The sequence below is a fragment of the Portunus trituberculatus genome, chromosome 17, assembly GCF_017591435.1.
Source record: "Portunus trituberculatus isolate SZX2019 chromosome 17, ASM1759143v1, whole genome shotgun sequence".
Taxonomy (NCBI): Eukaryota; Metazoa; Arthropoda; class Malacostraca; order Decapoda; family Portunidae; genus Portunus; species Portunus trituberculatus.
In genome coordinates, this window is record NC_059271.1 from 11,047,329 (window position 1) to 11,068,658 (window position 21,330).

Below are 21,330 nucleotides of genomic sequence, written 5' to 3' on the forward strand. Positions count from 1 at the left end.
GAGGGTTAGTGGGTGGATGTGTGTGTTGTGCAAGGGATGTAGTGTGTTGCGAGGTGGTAATATATTGGCTGTTGTAGTTTTTTTTTTTTTCATGCCAATCTAGTGGTAAACATATTGCATAGTTATATGGGTTCTTATGGTCACTATTGTTAGCAGCTTAAGTATTGAAATTCTTTGTATTTGTTAAAATATGCCCCAAATCGTTAAATAAACCCTGACAAGCCATGATTACGTGTTAACTTTCAACAGAGCTACAATAAGATCACCATGTCTGTCACCTTCATTATCATATTAGTGTCACTTTCGCTTGTGCTTGGTATGACTTTTATGTAACTTTTGTTAAGCAAACAAATATATACGTAGTTCACCGAATGTAAATGACTGGATCAAAATTAGTAAGAACCTTTCGAGTATAGAAGCATTAGATAGTTTCAAGACGAAGTTGGTTAAAAGTATGTATGAAAATGGCAGATGGTAAGTTTGCAGTGTTTATGAGCTGTCTTGACTACGTATTTAAACTCCCCATCTACAATTTCCTTGCTTTCTATATAGAAGTTGCATTTAGTAGGATAATGACGTGGCCTTGGTGTAATCTTATTCTGGTATACCACTTGTTAATCTGCATACATTATACTCCTGAACATAGAATAAGAGAGAAAAAGAAGAGAGAAGAAAAAAAAAACTCCATTAGCGACCAAATTCACTTCAGTTTTGGGTGGACGATTAGTATTTGGTGCAGTGAAGAGAGACGTGGCGTGCATGAAAGATGATTGTCAAATTATTACGTATTATTATAGTTAGTTCTGAGTTACTGCCGGCGATAAGCGGTGGGCGGCGAGGTCATTGTTTGTGGCTTTGTTACGCAGGCAAAAAATGAATTGTTAAGAGGTCATTAAATGTTTTTTGTTGTCTTTGTTGTCTGTGCTTTTGATTATTATTATTATTATTACTATTATTATTATTATTATTATTATTATCATTATTGTGTGTGTGTGTGTGTGTGTGTGTGTGTGTGTGTGTGTGTGCTTGCGTGCTTGCGTGCGTGCGCTTGCGTGCGTGCGTGCGTGCAGAAAGTGACAATGTTTCAACTAGTCTGCTTTGATGTCGTGATGCATCTGGAATGTTGTGATGCTTCTGAGGAATGTGATTGATGTGTAGTGGAATACTACACGTTTTGGTGTCAGTGCCAGTTGTATAGCGGTGTAATCATGGAGGCATTAACTCATGATGCTGCAGTCTTTAAAGAGGAAATGTTAGGATATTGGCGTGATGATATTTTAGCGCTAAGATAGAGGTGATTTTACTGTTAATGGTAAAAATAATAGTGTTTAGATTAGTGATGTTTGCAACAGTCACTTGCGTCATATTAGCGGCGTTAAAAGTTCTAAAGATGTTTATGTGCTAAAGGTGTTGTGTGTTGTTAGTGTTTATAATGCTGATGAGTGATGATTATAGTGGTGTTACTGGTGTTACGCACATTGGAGTTTTGTCGTTAATGTTCCTACTCACAGAACACACTTCGTTGCTACTAAGCCCTGCCTTGCCTTCACCCTTCAGGAGAGTGGCGTGTGCGTAGGCCGGTCAGCTGCTGTACCAGAAGGCTGCTCTGTGCTCCCCGACAGCATCCCGGGAGCCATTGTGTGTTGCAAGCCCCTCCATCACCAGCACATGCACCACACTGCCTCACTCACACCCACCACCACCACCACCACCACCAGTGAGTGTCTGTCATTGTTAATACTACGTGCATGTCAAAGGTAGGGAGATTATAGAGATGAGCTTAGCTTACGTATTAAACTCATTATTAAATGATGGCATACACAGAAAAAGATTAACAGTGTAGTTACAGAACTAACTTATTCTAAGTCTATAATTTAGATATTATGGATATTAAGGCTATAATTTAGACATTATGGATATTAAGACAGTAATGTATATTCAGCCTACAGTTTTTTTTTTATTTTCCCCCTCTCGGTACGTGGATAGGTAATGATCAGTACTTCAATGTATGAATATATTGAGCTGTACCTGTGCAATATAATTTTTGTTATGCAGATTTATTCTTTGGTTGAAGTGATGTCAATAACTCGTTTTCTTCCCTGGAAAGTATAAAGCAAGGCGAGGCAAGGCAAGATAACTCCGTCCATTCCATATTTCGTTTTTTTCTTTCTAAGTATGACTAACGAGATATTGAATTCCGTATGGCTGATTTAATATCAAGCCACGCATTTGCCATATATTTTCATCTAGATCTCGGAAAGCTACGGAAGACCAGCTAGTGATAGGATAATTCCAGGCATATTTCCAGGTTCATGTAAAAGGTGATTAAAAAAACAAATTAATATATTATCATATCCTGGCGCTGCATGCAGGAAGGCAAAACTTACGCGGGAAGGTTCATTAGTGTATATGTGGAAACAAATAATTAAGATAGTTTTCTCCATGGGAAGATGAATATTAAAGTTCATGAATGCAAAGATAATCATATGGAAAATCAATGCAAGTTATATTCATAAATCGCAAACTTTAGAATGATGAGACCAAACTGCGGTACTTTTGTAGAGCTGTGTAAATGAATAATGTAAATGGAAAATCCATAGTTATTGACAAATAACTGAAAAATGAAAGTTAAAGACTAATCACAGTTGCACAGAGTTTTGAAGAATAACGTAACATGAAAATCTTAACAATAAGAAAAAATAATTTTGTACAGAATTATGTAAGGATGCGGCAAAAGAGAATCTGTACAGCAAGAGACGAAGTTCATGTGACATTTTGAAGGAACATTTCACTAAAATTATTCATTCAATAGGACACGAAGTATATTTGTGTAACATTTTGGAAGAACAATACATGAAAAATCCAAACATTGATAATCAAAAAGAGTACCGACGATTTACATTTGTATAAAATTTCGGACGAAGAATGCATGAAGAAAATTTAAGAAGTAATGCTCAAAGCCCAACAAACGCGGTGTATCCGTGTTTTACAATAATATCTAGACAGAAACGTGGAAGGTGAACGCATTGGTCTCACAGCTTCTATTTCAGTCTCCCATAAGCACTTACACAGCAAAGGAGTGCCCGTCCGCCCACTGGCAGTATTCGATGCCATCCCATCACCTGGCAATTGAGCACACACTGCCGCCGACACACAGGTGGTGGTCGATGTATTAATTTGGTGCACGGAGCTCACGTTTGCCTCTCATTGGACACGGCGTCTCTGCTCCTTGTTAAAATAGTGCTGGTAGTGATGCGTTCTTGAATATACATAACGTGCTGGACAAAGCGATTATATGCTTTTTCTTTTTTTGTCATGTGCAAGAAGTAGTTTACGTCAAATTTGTAGACAGAAGCACTGAGAAAGAAAGGGACAGACAGAGAAAAAGAAAGACAGACAAAGAAAAACAAAGAAAAAAAAGAGATTCAGATGGCATAAAATAAAACATGGTATGGCCTTGCCAAATTCCTCGTATTGTTATGTATAATTAGGAGAGAGAGAGAGAGAGAGAGAGAGAGAGAGAGAGAGAGAGAGAGAGAGAGAGAGAGAGAGAGAGAGAGAGAGAGAGAGAGAGAGAGAGAGAGAGAGAGAGAGAGAGAGAGAGAGAGAGAGAGAGAGAGAGAGAGAGAGAGAGAGAGAGAGAGAGAGAGAGAGAGAGAGAGAGAGAGAGAGAGAGAGAGAGAGAGAGAGAGAGAGAGAGAGAGAGAGAGAGAGAGAGACAGACAGGGGGAGAGAGAGAGAGAGGGGGAGAGGACATGCGGTGACCGAGGACCAGACGGCGCTTTACTCTATGAAGAATCTCGCTCTCGTGTTTTGGAAACCGTCGATGTCGGTGAAAAATTAAGCAGCAAAAAACAGTGAAGAAAAAAGAATGCCTTACGTGACGTGACGACGTGAGCAAGGAGAGACCACTTGAGGTGCTCACTCAGACATCGCGGTTCGAAGGGGAATTTTTTTCTCATGGAAGATTTACACTGCGAGGGATTATATATTTTTTCTCCCTTTTCTATTCTGAGGCAGCTGATCCGAAACTATCTTGCATCACCAAGCATGAAGTGACCGCACGTGACTTGCCTTCCATAAAACTTATATTTTTGGCGAAAAATTATAGTGTGCAAAGTGCTAGGGAGGTAACTGTGGAGACCGTGAAGTGGAAAAAAGTTACTGCATTTTATGTGTTAAGGTAATAATATTATGTGAAGACTTGCACGGCTTTCACTCTTGCAGAAACTTGAATTGCCTCTGATAGTGTTCAGTGGTCAGGTAGGGACACTGGCATGGCATAAGGGTAATGCAGCGTGACCAATAGTGTAACGTTCGTTCTGATCCCACCTCTGCCCTGCATATCATGTCAATAACACAGTTCAGTGTGTGTGTGTGTGTGTGTGTGTGTGTTCATCACATTCGTCTGCTGGTCACCTAGCCAGTCTTTCCCCTACGGAAAGAGCTCAGAGCTCGTAGTGACCGATCATCAGGTAGGACTGAGACCACACCAAACTCCACACACCGGGAAAGCGAGGCCACAACCCCTCGAGTTACATCCCGTACCTAATTACTGTTAGGTGAACAGGGGCTACACATTATGAAGCTTACCCATTTGCCTCGCCGCTTTCCGGGACTCGAACCCGGACCTTCTCGATTGTGAGTCGAGCGTGCTAACCACTACACTACGCGGTGTGTGTGTTTCACTTCACTGTTTGATCTGCTGCAGTCTCTGACGAGACAGCCAGACGTTACCCTACGGAACGAGCTCAGAGCTCATTATTTCCGATCTTCGGATAGGCCTGAGACCAGGCACACACCACACACCGGGACAACAAGGTCACAACTAGTCGATTTACATCCCGTACCTACTCACTGCTAGGTGAACAGGGGCTACACGTGAAAGAGGCACACCCAAATATCTCCACCCGGCCGGGAAATCGAACGCCGGTCCTCTGGCTTGTGAAGCCAGCGCTCTAACCACTGAGCTACCGTGTGTGTGTGTGTGTGTGTGTGTGTAATTCACCTTGGTCGCCTGCTGGTCACCCAACTAGTCTTCGCCATTACGGAGCGAGCTCAGAGCTCATAGACCGATCTTCGGGTAGGACTGAGACTACATCACACACAACACACACCAGGAAAGCGAGGCCACAACCCCTCGAGTTACATCCCGTACCTATTTACTTTTAGGTGAACAGGGGCCACACATTAAGAGGCTTGCCCATTTGCCTCGCCGCTTTCCGGGACTCGAACCGGCCCTCTCGATTGTGAGTCGAGCGTGCTAACCACTACACTACGCGGTGTGTGTGTGTGTGTGTGTGTGTGTAATTCTCTGTTTGATCTGCTGCAGTCTCTGACGAGACAGCCAGACGTTATCCTACGGAACGAGCTCAGAGCTCATTATTTCCGATCTTCGGATAGGCCTGAGACCAGGCACACACCACACACCGGGACAAAAAGGTCACAACTCCTCGATTTACATCCCGTACCTACTCACTGCTAGGTGAACAGGGGCTACACGTGAAAGGAGACACACCCAAATATCTCCATCCGGCCGGGGAATCGAACCCCGGTCCTCTGGCTTGTGAAGCCAGCGCTCTAACCACTGAGCTACCGGGCCGTGTGTGTGTGTGTGTGTGTGTGTGTGTGTGTTTTCAGATCTGCCTTTTTTTTTCCTTTCACCTATAGTCTGTCTGTTATTTTCTCTAGATATGTTTTTATGTGTCTTTGGATACGTGTCTGTGTTGTGTGTGGCTGTTTCTCTTGTATCTATCTTTGCGTGTCCTGGCCTATATTTTACCAACGTGCGTGTGTCGTGCCTAGTGTCGTTAGCAAAAAATAATCATATAAGGTTGAAAACATTGATATCACTGGATTCGACATTGATAAATATGAGATACAAAGCCTATTTGTTCTCGTGTCAAGATGAAGCAAATTCAAGAATTACAGGAACTTCATATTGCCCGTGGAACAATTTTTAAGGGGATAGAAAAACACAAAGAACGAAGGTTGAATGTTGGAGGTCGAGGGAACAGGCGGTGGCGTAGTGGATAAGGTGGTGAGCGTGGGATCGGGCAGACGTCCACGCGTAGATTCGAATCCCACCACGTACCGCCTTAAACACTTTGCCATTTGTCGAGTGGTCCAAAGTTACCTATATAAAAAAAAAAAAAAAAAAAATACATGTCACCATGATCCCCAGGTTCTAGGTGGTTACAACCAAGATGAGCTTGGGTGGTGATATGGGCCCTAATATGGGTACCACTATATAAAATTGCCTGCGCCACTAATAGGCGGAAGCTAAACAGCGCTTCCTACACACTCTTCAAGTGAGCCTACAGGCGCTATAGGCCTCGACGTAAAAAGAAAAAAAAAACCGAACAATGAAAGTAGTACATTGAGTTAAGGTGCCACAGTGTCGTAACTCTGCATATGGTCACAAGAAAAGCATTGGAGAAAGCGCTGTCTCTTCCATCGAGAAACTATTATGGTCTAGAACCGAATTTTCAGGAGAAAGAACAATGCAACCGAATGCATGTCTTTACTTCACCCAGGGGCAGTATCACACGAACAATTCATCTTAGATTTCATAAGGAAAAAGAAAAAAAATAAATTCATTAATTAATATAATAACTAATAATGATAATAATGATGCTAATAATAATAATAATAATAATAATAATAATAATAGCTTTGGTTTGGAAAAGGATAGATCGTTAGATAAGAATAACTTATTATGTATATTAGACTGTGCTACATTTTGTTAGACTAAGTTGGAAGCTTATCATGCAAGTTATCATTTTGGGTGCAACGCCCACGAAAGAATCTTGTTATGCATAATCAGCTTTCTTATAATATACCACTGATATATATGGCGTACCAAGAGAAGAAAAATCATTACTTTTTCGTCCAGCAGGTGAGGACGACTGCACCCAGTACCTCCCTAAGGAAAGATACCGGGATCTGAAGGGAGTGTGGCCTCTGCGCCGCTACAACACAGTCCAGCACACCTTCAGTAGCATCGTAACCAGCGAGAAAAGGTAGGAGTTTGTGTCTCCCTCGGTAAAGCCGCGTCCTTCCTCTTGACCGTGATGCAGAGTGATGATGACAAAGGAAACAACCTCCAAAGAGAATGTGAAATCTGCAGTTCCTTCTGTTCTAATCTTAAACGAATAGATAAAAAAGAACAAAGTTTTGCTTCCACAATATATTGATATTGTAGCGCATGCGCTATGCGATGTAGACTCGATGTATTGTTAGCACTTCCTGCAAAGCTATTTGAAGGAAACTGCAAAAATCAAACCGGCAAAAAAAAAAAAATAAATAAATAAATGAATAAATAAAATAAATAAATTTTGAAAAATCTACTCGTTCAGAAATCTAAAGCCTCAAACCTCTCAGAACATGGACCCGGAACAGAGACTGCCTGAAAAGGAAGAATCCCTCTGCGACATCTGGCGTATCAAGTTCACAAGTTAGTCGAGCTTTTTCGCTTGTCATGTGTACCGATGTACTGAGGTCTTAACAAATGTCATTTGGATAATATAAACACGAAACCCACTAAGAAAAATAATAGAGTGAAAGTTCCATGTATCAAAACAAAGCATTAACAACCAATGATAGTGGTAGGGAGAGCAAACTTCAAAGATACCGATTGTAAACTAGACTTTCAGAGTTATTCCTCATTCCTTCAAATTTGGATCTGTGACGACACCAGCATACTACCTCCATATATTTCGCCCAGTAATTGAACATAGAAGCTTGGGAATAGTAGAAGTACTAGTAGACACACGAAATGTGAATTAAATGCATTTAATAGAAGCCACCTCATAAATAAAACGAACAAGGTACATTATTAACGTATTAAAGTGAAAAGTACTTTAGTGATGCACACACACACACACACACACACACACACACACACACACACACACACACACACACACACACACACACACACACACACACACACACACAGTCGAGACAATAATAATGATATGTCACTCACTTTATATTATAAAATGATTGGATGACAGAAATTTCACGAATTTCAACGTTATCATTGGAATACTGCTCTGCTGATGACGTCACCAGAATAACATTGTGGAACGACTTGCTTGAATGAGGACGAAGTATTGTAGATGTATTAGTTCTATTTGATTACTTTCGCTTGTTTATTTCATAGATGGAAATAGGATTCGTACCAGTTGCAACTCAAAAGGCTTCTTACAACTTCCCCATAAATTTCTTACAGCTTTCCTTATGATTTTGTATTCTACCCTGAATGAAAGTGTGTGTGCCTGTAAGGATATGTGGTTGTGCGTGTGTGGTTGCGTGCATCTTTTTGCGGTTTGGTCTCTCTAATCATTAAGAGGATTAATCACGCAATACATTTCCAGATTGAGTGGATATTGATTACTAGTAAATACATGAACATATAATACATAGTGTGTAGTAAGGTTTGAGGAGGAAGAGAAATGAAGAAGAAGAGGAGGAAGAGGAAGAGGAAGAGGAAGAGGAAGAGGAGGAGGAGGAGGAGGTGATAGTGTGGTCAGAGGCAGAATAACCTACTCATTATTAATACTCGTAGTAATATCAACTGTCTTGAAGGAAGGAGCTAGTGAGATCTCAAGGCACAGGAGACGTACGTGTGTGTGTGCGTGCGCGTGTGCGCGTGCGCGTGTGCGTGTGCGTGTGCGTGTGTGCGCGTGCGTGCGTGCGTGCGTGTGTGTAATGAAAAAGAAAATATATTTATTGCTCAGATTTTTTTTATAAAGTATGGAGCATAGCTCCTGAACAATATAGGTAAAAAAAAAAACTTAGAATTACCTAAACATTCGTAAGGAAACATTAATAAATTTCGCTAAGTTTGTTAACAGTCCTACCTTTCTGCTCTACATCAACACAGCAAACTTAAAGCGATCTGGTCTATAATAATCAGGTATATATTTATTTTTCAGTTGAACAATATCTTGGTTTTGGCATTGCAACAAAGCATGATATTCATCCCTATTAATCATTCATTATATTTGATACAATAACGTTCCTCTTTCTATTTGGTTTATGTCTACTACTAATAATAGGTAACCTATTATTTCCCATGCGAGACTGTTAAAAACACGTTTTTTTTTTTTCTTAAATGTTAAGGCCTATAGCGCCTATAGGCTCGCTTGAAGAGTGTGTAGGAAGCGTAGTTCAGCTTCCGCCCATTAGTGGCGCAGGCAGTTTGATTTAAAGTGGTTCCCATATTAGGGCCCATATCACCACCCAATCTCATCTTCGGTGTAACCACCTAGAACCTTGGTATCATGGTGACATGTAGGTAACTTTAAACCACTCCACATAAGTACTCCTCAGTCCCCATAAACCTATTTATATAATTTGTAAGTCCTATAAACAGCTCTGCTTGTTAAATTTCCATACCATTTGGTTATCCAAATATCTCTTTAATTTCTGTTCAACAGCTTTTCTGAACCATTTAGGATTGTTAAGTCTGCGACATCCACACTCCTGTCATACCACACTCAATATAAATACTTCTTATACATTCTAACCAAGGTGATAAATAAACACCGCTCATGTGTAGCGGCAATAAACACTTGTACATTATATGACTTAGTTTTGAAACTTTTTCCTGTAATTAGTTTGGTCCAATAATTAATCATTCTACATTTTATAGTTATATCGAAAGGGTAGACCCCTAGTTCTCCATATACTATGTTTGTACTAGTATCTCTGCGTACATATAAAACATGCTTCAAAAATTTCATGTGCAATAATTCTACTTCCTGTATGATATTATCACCCCAAATTTCACAGTCGTATGTAAGTACAGGTACAACCATCATGTTAAACACTTCGGTTTCAATATAAACTGGTAAGTCATATTTACGTGAGGTATCTATTATCGGATACAAGGCCCTTGTTGCTTGTTCCTTAAGTGCCAACTTCCCCTTCCTGAACCTCCCTTTATAGTTAAACAAGTCACCCAAATATTTTGTACTCGCTCACCACCTCGATACTCTCACCACCTAACTGAAAATTGTAATTGTGTGCGTGCGTGCGTGCGTGTGCGCGCGCGCGTGGGCATGTTTGTGCGTGAGTGCGTGTGTTGGGTGAAGTGGGGAGACTGTGTTTGCATGGTTTAATCAGAATATGGTCGTGAAGATTTAGTTGCGGTATTTTGATTAATTGATTAGCCAGTCAGCTTAGTCAATTGTTTTCAGTTACAAAACCTAATTGCTGAACGAGAACCACTTTAGATCACAAAGTTTGAATATAATTGTGTACTTGCTTCTCTGTACTATACTGACCTAGAAGAACGTAAAAAGTATCTACTATACCACCTAACAGCTACGTTTAATCAATTTAGATTTCTTTTTTATATACGATTAGAAAAGCTAATTCTTCGACTACAAACAGTTCATAACATGTAAGTTCTGATTATAATCGTGTGCTTCCTTCACTGTAATGGTTCGATCTGTAGGGGTGCCTGTTTTAACCTAACGCAACAAGTATTTGTTTATCTACTTAGTACGTGTGTGTTGTGTCTGTCAGGTTGGATGGATGCTGCTGTGGGGAGGAAGTGCGGCTGGAGCTGCCCACCACCCTCGTCACGTCTCAAGGTCAGTAGTCACTGAAGCGTCCTCGCAATATTTCGCAGACAAGGCACTGATGATGATCCTCCTTCTCCTCCATCTCTAACTTTTCTTTTCTTCTTCCATGGCGGGTTTTCTTTTTCTCCTATTTCCTGTTGTCCTTCTTTCTTTTCCTTTTCCTTTTAATTTCAAATGTCTTTCCTTCTCCTTCCCTCTCTTCCTCCTTCCTCTTTCTCCACATGTGCCGGTATTCTTCTCTTTCTCGCAACTCTGACTTTTTTCTCTCTTCTTTACAACTTGTTTACCTTCCTCTTCCCATTCTTTCCTTTGTTTCACGTCACATTCCTCCTTCCCTCGTGATTAACTTGTCCTTTTCTCCTCCTCCTTCCTTTTCTTCCTCCTCCTTCCTTTTCTTCCTCCTCCTTCCTTTTCTTCCTCCTCCTTCCTTTTCTTCCTCCTCCTTCCTTCTTCCTCCTCCTCCTCCTCCTCCTTCTCCTCCTCCTCTTCTTCCTCCTTCACCGTAGGGTGAATAATAGAATCTCCTTTCATCCTTTCCTGTGAAAATTCCATGTCAGTTTTTCCATACTGCATGGTACTTTTCCAAGCTATTTTCCATGCCAGCGAAAGCTGGAGGGAGTGGTGGGTGGGGAGGAGCCTTCTCCTGTACTGTCCTGTCTCTCTTATTTGTAGCCAGTTAGAAGTAGTTACCAAACAGCCTCGAAAGGACCAACAGGTCTGTTGCTGTTTGACTTTCCTTTGTATTCCTTTGTATTCCTCCTCTTCCTCCTCCTTCTCCTCCTCTTCTTCTTCTTCTTCTTCTTCTTCTTCTTCCTCTTCTTCTTCTTTTTCTTCTTCTCCTTTCTTCTTCTTCTTCTTCTTCTTCTTCTTCTTCTTCTTCTTCTTCTTCTTCTTCTTCTTCTTCTTCTTCTTCTTTTTCTTCTTCTTCTTCTTTCTTCTTCTTCCTCTTCTTCTTCTTCTTTCTTCTTCTTCTTCTTCTTCTTCTTCTTTCTTCTTTCTTCTTCTTCCTCTTCTTCTTCTTCTTCTTTCTTCTTTCTTCTTCTTCTTCTTCTCTTCTTCTTCTTCTTCTTCTTCTTCTTCTTCTTTCTTCTTCTTCTTTCTTTCTTCTTCTTCTTCTTTCTTCTTTCTTCTTCTTCCTCTTCTTTCTTCTTTCTTCTTCTTCCTCTTCTTTCTTCTTTCTTCTTCTTCCTCTTCTTTCTTCTTCTTCTTCTTCTTCTTCTTTCTTCTTCTTCTTCTTCTTCTTCCTCTTCTTCTTCTTCTTCTTCTTCTTTCATCTTCTTCCTCTTCTTTCTTCTTCTTCTTCTTCTTCTTCTTCTTCTTCTTCTTTTCTTTCTTCTTCTTCCTCTTCTTCTTCTTCTTTCTTCTTCCTCTTCTTCTTCTTCTTCTTCTTCTTCTTCCTCCTTCCTCCTTTCTCCTTTCTCCTCCTCCTCTTCCTCCTGCTGTCAATTGTTTTCCTCTTCTGCCTTTTCTTCGTGTTTTTTTGCATTAGGAGCACTCAGAGACGGTCCATGGGCATCATTTCTTCCATTTGTCCGTCTGGTGGTGACTTTAACTTGCTTACTTTTCTAGATCCTTGGATTTCTGCGTTTGGTATGAAGGCACTTGCTTTGACTCTGTCAATTTGTGCTTGTGTCTTTGTCTATCTCTTTTTCTCCTTCCTGGTATGGATTCGAACTGTCATACTGTAAAATTTCTCTCTCTCTCTCTCTCTCTCTCTCTCTCTCTCTCTCTCTCTCTCTCTCTCTCTCTCTCGAGCAATCCAGATCAAATATTGCCTAGAGCAAAAAATTAGCTCTTGAAAAATAAGGACTGATGAAATATAGGAAAGAGTAATTTCAATGCATGCTTTGTTAGTATTTTTCCCAAGATGGAGCCTCAATATTTAACGATGAATAACCTCGCAAATTCAAAGCAAATAAGAGTCAGTTTAACACAATTCACTATATAATATCAAGCCACGCGCAACTGTTAGTCTCCGCCTGAACTTACTTTGGCTACCAACAATTGTGTCATCATTCCTGTTCTTTATGGCCCTAACAAAGGCGCCATATATACGTCCACAGCACACATGATTTCCACATGACACCGCAGCTACACCTGTCTCGGTCCGCCACGTGTCTTTTCAAACAACTGAATAAATCACCAGGAGTGTTCTCAGCTTTGTTTATTGAAGTCTCGATTTTGTGATCAAGGCGCTGCTGAGTAATTAATTAACTTAGTCTTGGCTTGATAATGAAGTACACCGATACAATATGATGAATTATTTGACGTTTGGCTTAACCTTGGTATGCGAGCCCTAGAATATTCCATAACCAGCACTGAGTTTGACTTTTAATGAGACTTCTTTCTATTCGAGTTTCTTCTTATTTAAACTTTTTTTTTTTATGTTGGGGGAACCATCCAAGTGCAACATAAATACGATAAAAAAAAAGTCCACTGAGGTGCCAACCCTCGAATAGTGTTAAAGTAGCTAGCCAAACTTAAGGATAAACGTCTTGAAACCTCCCTTTTAAATAATGAATTCAAGTCATAGGAAGATGAAATACAGAAGCAGGCAGGGAGTTCCAGACTTAACAAGAGGAAGGGATGAATGATTGAGAATTCTGGTTAACTCTTGCATTAGCCAAGTGGAGAGAATAGGGGTGAGAAAAAGAAGAAAGTCTTCTGTAGTGAGGCCAAGAGAGGACGAGATGTATGCAGTAAGCAAGATCAGAACACCAGTTGCCATGAAAATAGCAATAAAAGATGGCAAGAGATGCAACATTGGGGCGGTGAGAGACGCTGAAGATAGTCAGTCACAGGAGTTGATAAGACGGGAAGGTTTTTATTCCATCCTGTCTAGAAGAGCAGTATGAGTGGACAGTTCCCCAAAAAAATGTGAAGTATATTCCATATATGGACGATTAAGTCCCGTGTACATAGCTGTCGGTTGAAAAGGAAAGAAAAACTGGCAGAGAATCAGAACATCTAACTTCATATACGCTGTTTTAGCAAGAGATGAGAAAACATTCTTTTATGCAAGAGGGAAACTTGCCAAGAGCAACAAAACATTAAAAAAAGCCCACTTAAATGCAAGCTCAATAAAAGAATAGTAAAGAATTAGCCAAAAGTCTGAGACAAATATCTTGAAACCTCTCTTTTAAAAGAAGTCACGTCGTAAGAAGATGGAAATACAGAAGCAGGCAGGGAGTTCCAGAGTTTACCAGAAAAAGGTATGAATGATTGAGAATAATGGTTAACTCTTGTATTACAGACCTGGACAGAATAGGGATGAGAGGAAGAAGAAAGCCTTGTACAGCGAGGCCGCAGGAGGAGGGGAGACATGCAGTTAGCAAGATCAGTAGAGCAGTTAGCATGAAAATAGCGATAAAAAATAGAAAGAGATGAAACATTTCGGCGGTGAGAAAGAGGCTGGGAGGGAAGGGAGTTGATGAGACGAAAACCTTTTGATTCCACCCTATCTAATAAAACTGTGTGAGTGGAACCCCCCAAACATGCGAAGAGTACTCCATACAAGGACGGATAAGGCCCCTGTACAGAGTTAGCAGTTGGAGGGACGCAAAAAACTGGCAGAGAGCCTCAGAACGCCTAACTTTATAGAAGCTGTTTTAGCAGGAGATGAGATGTGAAGTTTCCAGTTAAGATTATGAGTAAAGGACAGACTGAGGATATTCAGTGTAGAAGAGGGAGACAATTGAGCGTCACTGAAGAAGAGGGGATAGATGTCTAGAAGGTTGTATTGAGTTGATATATGGAGGAATTGAGTTTTTGAGGCATTGAACACTACTAAGTTTTCTCTGCATCAATCAAAAATCTTAGAAAGATCAGAATTCAGGTGTTCTTTGGTGTCCCTGCGTGATCTGTTGACTTCATGAAGGGTTGGTCGTCTCTGAAGGGACGTGGAAAGATGTAGGTTGGTATCATCAGCGTAGGAGTTGATAGGGCAACAAGTCTGGTTAAGATCATTAATGAATAATAGAAAGAGAGTGGGTGACAGGATAGAGCCCTGAGGAACACCACTGGTAATAGATTTAGAAGAACAGTGGCCGTCTACCACAGCAGCAATGGAACGGTCATAAAGGAAACTTGAGATAAATTTGCAGAGGGAAGGATAGAAGCAGTAGGAGGGCAATTTTGAAATCAAAGCTTTGTGCCAAACTTTCAAAACCTTTTGATATGCCTAACGCTACAGCAAAAAGTTTCACCGAAGTCTCTAAAAGAGGATGACCAAGACTCAGTTTGGAAAGCCAGAAGATCACCAGCAGAGTAAGTAACCTTGGCAGAAGCCATACTGGCAATCAGATAGAAAATTGTGAGGTGACAGATGTTTGAGAATCTTCCTATTGAGGAGAGATTAAAAAACTTTAGACAAGCAAGAGATTAAAGCTATAGGACGGTAGTTTGAGGGTTTAGAACGGTTATGCTTTTTGGGGGGAACACGCTGAATGTAGGCAAACTTCCAGCAATAAGGATAGGTAGAAGTGGGAAGCAAAATATTGGAGGGATTTTTTTTTTTTACAATGAGCAAAAATAGAGGAAGTAGAAAAAAGGACGGAAATATAAAAAAGGAGTGGGAAGTAAAAAGAAAGATTGAAAAGTATAAGGAAAAGGATGGGAAGGTAAAAAGTGAATGTGAATAGAAAGTATAAAAACTGGATGGAGAATTTTCAAAAAAATTGGTAGAAGAGTAAAATAGTATAATGGAAAGTAAACCCCCAAAAAAGTGGATTGTTTTTTTAACACACACACACACACACACACACACACACACACACACACACACACACACACACACACACACACACATACACACCGAGTAGAACGAGTATAGTAGTAGCACACGACTCACAACCGTGAGGGCCCGGGTTTAAGTTGCATGCGCGGCAAGGCAAATGGGCCAGCGGAAGAGATTAGTAGAATTATGAACGAGTATTTTTAGCTGTCTTCACCCAGGAAAACACACAGGAAATTCCAGAGAGCGAAGAGGTATTTTGGGCAGAAGATAGTGAAAAGCTGACAGATATTCATATAACTAAGGCGATGGTAGAACAGGAGATAGATGAACTAAAGAAATTCAAGTCGCCAGGACCTGATGAAATATATCCAAGGTTTATAAAGGAATGCAAGGAAGTCGTCAGCGAGCCTCTAGCGGTACTTTTTAGGACGTCACTGGAGTCAGGTGAGGTACCTACAATGTGGAGAGAAGCTAATGTGGTTCCCATATTTAAGAAAGGGGATAAAACCCTAATGTCTAATTACAGGCCTGTCAGCTTAACTTCAGTTGTAGGTAAATTAATGGAATCAATAATACCGAAAAACATTAGGAAACACCTAGACAATGAGAATACCCTAGACCAGCAACAAATTATGAGGTAGATTATAAAAAAAAAGTGGAAAGTAAAAAGACAAAATTAGAAACGGTGAAATTAAATGATTGTAAGAAGGTAAAAAGACCAAATTGACTTAAATGACAAACACGACTAGGTGTGACATCAGGTGTTATTGTTGTTGTTGTTTTCGGGCTTCGACGATCCCACAGACCCTATGAGCCCTGGTGGTAGGTGTTATTAATCAGCTTGACAAGGGTCGGGACGATGCTGTAGCAGTAATTGTCGGTGTGGGTTCTTACGAGGACCAGTTACAGGAGGGTAGGGCTCGCCTTGGTTGTGGTGCATTAAGGGAAGTAGGTTGTAGTTAAGCAGTTTGAGACCAAATGTGTGTGTAGTTCATCTCCTCGGTCGCCAGCTGGTCACCCAGCCAGTCTTCCCCATTACGGAGCGAGCTCAGAGCTTATAGACCGATCTTCGGGTAGGACTGAGACCACAACACACTCCACACACCGGGAAAGCGAGGCCACAACCTATCGAGTTACATCCCGTACCTATTTACTACTAGGTGAACAGGTGCCACACGTTAAGAGGCTTGCCCATTTGCCTCGCCGCTCCCGGGACTCGAACCCTGCCCTCTCGATTCAGTCGAGCGTGCTAATCATTACACTACGCGGTGGTGTGTGTGTGTGTGTGTGTGTTTACCTAGGTCGTTTGGTGGTCACCTAACCAGCCGTTCTCCTGCGGAAAGAGCTGAGCTCGTACTGACCGATCAAGATTAGGACTGAGACCACACCCTATACCACGCACCACACACCTGGACAGCAAGGTCATTATCCCTTGAGTTATATGACGTACCTACTTGCTACTAAGTAAACAGGGGCTACACATTAAGATTTCCTCGTTAACCGCTTAATTGTTCTTACTAATTCATGGTATAGTGGCCTTAAAGCCTCATCTCCTGTCTATAGCCTCTTATATATATATATATATATATATATATATATATATATATATATATATATATATATATATATATATATATATATATATATATATATATATATATATTCCTTTTTTGCCCTATTACATTACTTGTAATGTTTTCTTTAGACCTTTAGTGTATATTTTCAGCCGTCGGCTGCCTATGTATTATAAGCCTCTAACAATAAATCGTGAATTACTATCATTGCGCACGCACGCACATGCACACACGCACACGCACACGCACGCTCACACACGCATACGCACACGCACACACACACACACACACACACACACACACACACACACACAGACACACACACGCCCGGTAGCTCAGTGGTTAGAGCGCTGGCTTCACAAGCCAGAGGACCGGAGTTCGATTCCCCGGCCGGGTGGAGATATTTCGGTGTGTTTCCTTTCACATGTAGCCCCTATTCACCTGGCAGTGAGTAGGTACGGGATGTAAATCGAGAGGAGTTGTGACCTTGTTGTCCCGGTGTGTGGTGTGTGCCTGGTCTCAGGCCTTTCCGAAGATCGGAAATAATGAGCTCTGAGCTCGCTACGTAGGGTAACATCTGGCTGTCTCGTCAGAGACTGCAGCAGATCAAACAGTGAAAACACACACACACACACACACACACACACACACACACACACACACACACACACACACACACACCTTTCTTAACACGCAAGCAAGAGTGCAGTAATAAAATGTTCAATATCTTTCCCATGCGATTGTTCACCTATAATAATATAAATGCAGGTGAGTGGTGTGAAGGGAAGCGTGACATTGAAGTGTTTTGTGCGTGGATGTGTGTCTTAAAGGTGAGGGCTGGACCAAGCTGGGTTTGGATAGAATTGGTTATGATTTTCTTGTAATTTTTTCTATTTGCTGTTATTGTTCTCGTTCTTGTGACGATGATATAATGCTGGTTATATATATATATATATATATATATATATATATATATATATATATATATATATATATATATATATATATATATATATATGTGTGTGTACAATGTAGATGGTGGTGATAATAATTTTGATAATGGTGTTGGCAATGCCTCTTTCACACGAGATCCCCTTAGCAGAGATGGTCTATGGTGCCTGATCAGCGGTTCAGCTGGACTATTCACGCACGTCGCTGAAGCTGGCCTCTTTTAAAACAGGGCAACCTAGCAATGCTGTTCTAGAGCGTGTTAAAACAGTGGTGCTTGTGCAGCTACATGAGAGCTGCAATTGAATGTTAGTTAGGTTGTGTGACGAGCATTTTTTTTTTTTTATGGTGTGTGAAAAGCTTCCATTAATCTCTAGTATTTATAAGTATCATTATTGGTAAGAAGCACTGCTAATGATCCAGTGTGTTCCTTGTTAGCCATTAAGGAGAGAGAACAAAAAAGGATGTAACGGTTGAACACGCTACATGAATGTCAAGTTGAATTTCGTAATATTTGAATCGACGGCTAGTAATCATTATCTGTGATTCTTGATGGTGGAAGTGGTGTGGGGTGTGTTGCAGGAGAGAGCGTGGTGGTGGCACAGGAGACGCAGAAAGGATACGTGCAGCCGGTCCTTGTACGCACGTGCCATTCTACTACTTGTAGTACGGTCTTGGAGGAGTCACGGATACAAATGGAAAGTTTCGAGTGTACACAGGTGAGTCTGCACATAGTAATGGTGATGATGATGATAAAACAATGGTGATGTGACAAGACAATGGTAAAATGATAATGACAATAAAATTATAATGAAATGATGATGCTAGGATAAATAATGATCATCCATTCTTGTTCAATATTATTCATTCTTCCCTCTAAATTTTCCTTTATGTAGTCCATAGATATTGATATTTCGCCTTGGTGTTTTCTGTTTCAAATGCTACAGTTACTCTGCTTATCGTCTGTTTCTAGTAACTAGATCTGTCTGTTTTCTACGGCAAACCCAATTCTAAGGACAACATTCTTGCTGGCATCTTGTAAAACGTATCTCGGTTGTCAAGACATCCTTGCTGTCACTGGTATTCCAGCAGTCTTTCATACAAATCACACCTCAGTCGCTTCAGTTATTCTCTTCGTGCTCTCATACTGTGTGTGTGTCTAGCATCAATACAACATTGTGCACCGCTTGAAATTCTAGATTGCTTTCAGGCGATCCCTTACATGCAGGCTCATATTTGTAAACGAATTTATTCCAATTAAGTTTTTTGCAATTTTTATTTATTTTTCTATAACTATTACCACCGCTACACAGAGAACTACGTGGTAAAATCATGCTCTTTTTACATTTCTGCCTCCGATGTTTAGACGACACTGATGTTCTTGTTTTTGTTATATTCATAAATATTTCCTCCTTTCACGTATTTCCAACAATCACTTCAACAGCTTCACTGATTCCTAAAACTACTGGATGCATTTTACATACTATCAATAGTTTTCAAATGCCTTCCAAATCCTTATGTTCTCCATAACTCTCACATGACATTACATATCCTTGTTTCATTCTTCTTATGGCCATTCAGTTTTCACTTTGTCAGTTCTCAGGGCTGATCTCTAGTGCTACTGAAAGTGCCTTATTATCTTCACATGTTTATTATTTATTCCACTAGTCGGTAGCTTGATAGCTCCTTCATATCTGACAGTATCAGATAACTGTCAAAAGTTGGTATTTCTTTATTTCGCTAGCTCACTTTGTTTATCATCTCTATCGAAGCAAAAATAGTAATTATCGGCTCCCTTTACCATATTCCTTATCACTAGTGATGGTATGAAAAGTACGATGTTTTATTCCATTCAAGATTAAACTAAGAATAATGTTTTGTCCATCAAATTCATTATACAGGTAGTAAAGTACATTATCGTTACTTGCACCTACTCCACTTTTTCTTAAAGCTTCCCTAATTCCTTCTTTAATTAAGGCGGGTTCAATATGTCAATATGTGGCTGGAATTGTCAGCCGCTAGGGTTTTCGGTTGGATTTCGGTGTCTAGCGGATGAAGAAACTAGCCGCAAAACAAGACCGACATGTTGGTCTTGTCCAGCCGCTAGCGGCTTTTTTAATTTGTGACTTCACGGAAGGTTTGAAATTGTTGTGTCCAGAGGCAGAGATGATGATGTTGGCGTTATTGATGGACAATTAGCATGTCTGAAACTCGAAAATGAGTAGTACAGCAAAATCACCCTACGTACAAATACATTCGATGAGATTACTGCCACTCTCCGATGATTGTTTCTCTCTCTCTGCAGGGTGTTGTTGGTGAGGACTGAATACTTGTGATGATTCAATTTGATCGCAATTGTGCATAATCTTTTGTTAAGAAGAACACTCTTCCTACAAGAAATGTAGTCCAACCAGCCGATACTTCCCAGCCGCTATGTGTGAACGTGTTCCAACTAGTAGGGCTCTGCTGAAACTTCTAGCGGCGAACGTTTTCAGCCGCACATTGACACGTGTGAATTAGCCTTTAGTGATTGGTGGACTGGCCGCGTCTCCTTCTATATGTGGCTTCTCTTTTCTGTTGCCTTATGGCTCCGGAATGTGACCTTGTTTCTAATTATTACGTTAGGTCATAATAATATTTCTTCTGCCCTTCCAGGAGATGACGCTACAGGACATGTACGTGGATGATAAGCACTACGAGGGACACTTGAGGATGACGCGGGTGTTGGTACCCAGCCAGTGTCGGTGCGAGACTCCCCGCCACGTTGACTTGGACTCTGAGGCACGTATTTCTATATCTGAACAGCAAATGCTCCTGCCATCTTCAAATCTTGTGTCCAAGACACTCGAGCACGAGAGAATAGAGATGGTAACTAGGGAACCAACAACAGTGGAGGTGACAGAATTTGCTAAAAGAAAGGAAATGCAAGGATTGGCTCAAGAGCAACGTCAGACTACTCAAATCAACCAAAAAGATGATGGAAACCTGTCCCGTAATATACAACTCTCTTCACATAAGTCTTTGCCAGTCTTCCTAAGAATGAAACGCAGCACTCCGTATTCGGACATACTGCCTGTCCCACTAGTGATAAACTTTTACTTGAACCAAATTTGGCCGAACGCGTCGTGCACGATCTCTCCTTCGCTTTACAGTCATATGAATGACATCATGGCTGAGCTTCCTCACGCCTTCTGGCAAGCGGGAGGCACAGCAGAAGAAGTGGATTTGGCGTTACTGGCTGGAGCTATATTCGCTGGGATGTCGGAATGCTGGACGCAGAATGTGACCTGCGCCATGCAGACCGGCCATTTAGCAAGCCTGATGGTGGCGAGCTGGCGTGCTGCTGCCATACTGAAAGACCACATCCTGAGTGCTTCCAAGGTGAGTGTGTATCACTCAGTCCCCATAACATGATAATATGTAATATAATAAAGATATGAACTCTACATCTTTATTCACATAATCCTAGTCACGG

At 40.8% G+C, this 21,330-nt stretch overlaps 2 protein-coding genes across 4 annotated transcripts in view; one reads left to right on the plus strand and one right to left on the minus strand.

The window, feature by feature from the left end:
- Positions 1–21,330, minus strand: part of LOC123504859 (glutamate-gated chloride channel alpha-like) — a 294,033-nt gene that overhangs the window by 129,482 nt on the left and 143,221 nt on the right. The window lies entirely within an intron of this gene.
- The window catches only part of LOC123504858 (mucin-22-like), a 34,044-nt gene that overhangs the window by 7,677 nt on the left and 5,037 nt on the right, over positions 1–21,330 (plus strand). Inside the window, exons 2-6 of one of the 3 annotated variants that reach the window (XM_045255758.1) lie at positions 1,558–1,717; positions 6,896–7,022; positions 10,540–10,607; positions 18,438–18,574; positions 20,511–21,236. In XM_045255758.1, the coding sequence (XP_045111693.1) occupies positions 1,558–1,717; positions 6,896–7,022; positions 10,540–10,607; positions 18,438–18,574; positions 20,511–21,236 (1,218 nt within the window). Of the gene's footprint in view, positions 1–1,557; positions 1,718–6,895; positions 7,023–10,539; positions 10,608–18,437; positions 18,575–20,510; positions 21,237–21,330 lie in introns of those variants that run through there. The other 2 variants (XM_045255759.1, XM_045255760.1) reach the window with 2 other exon arrangements.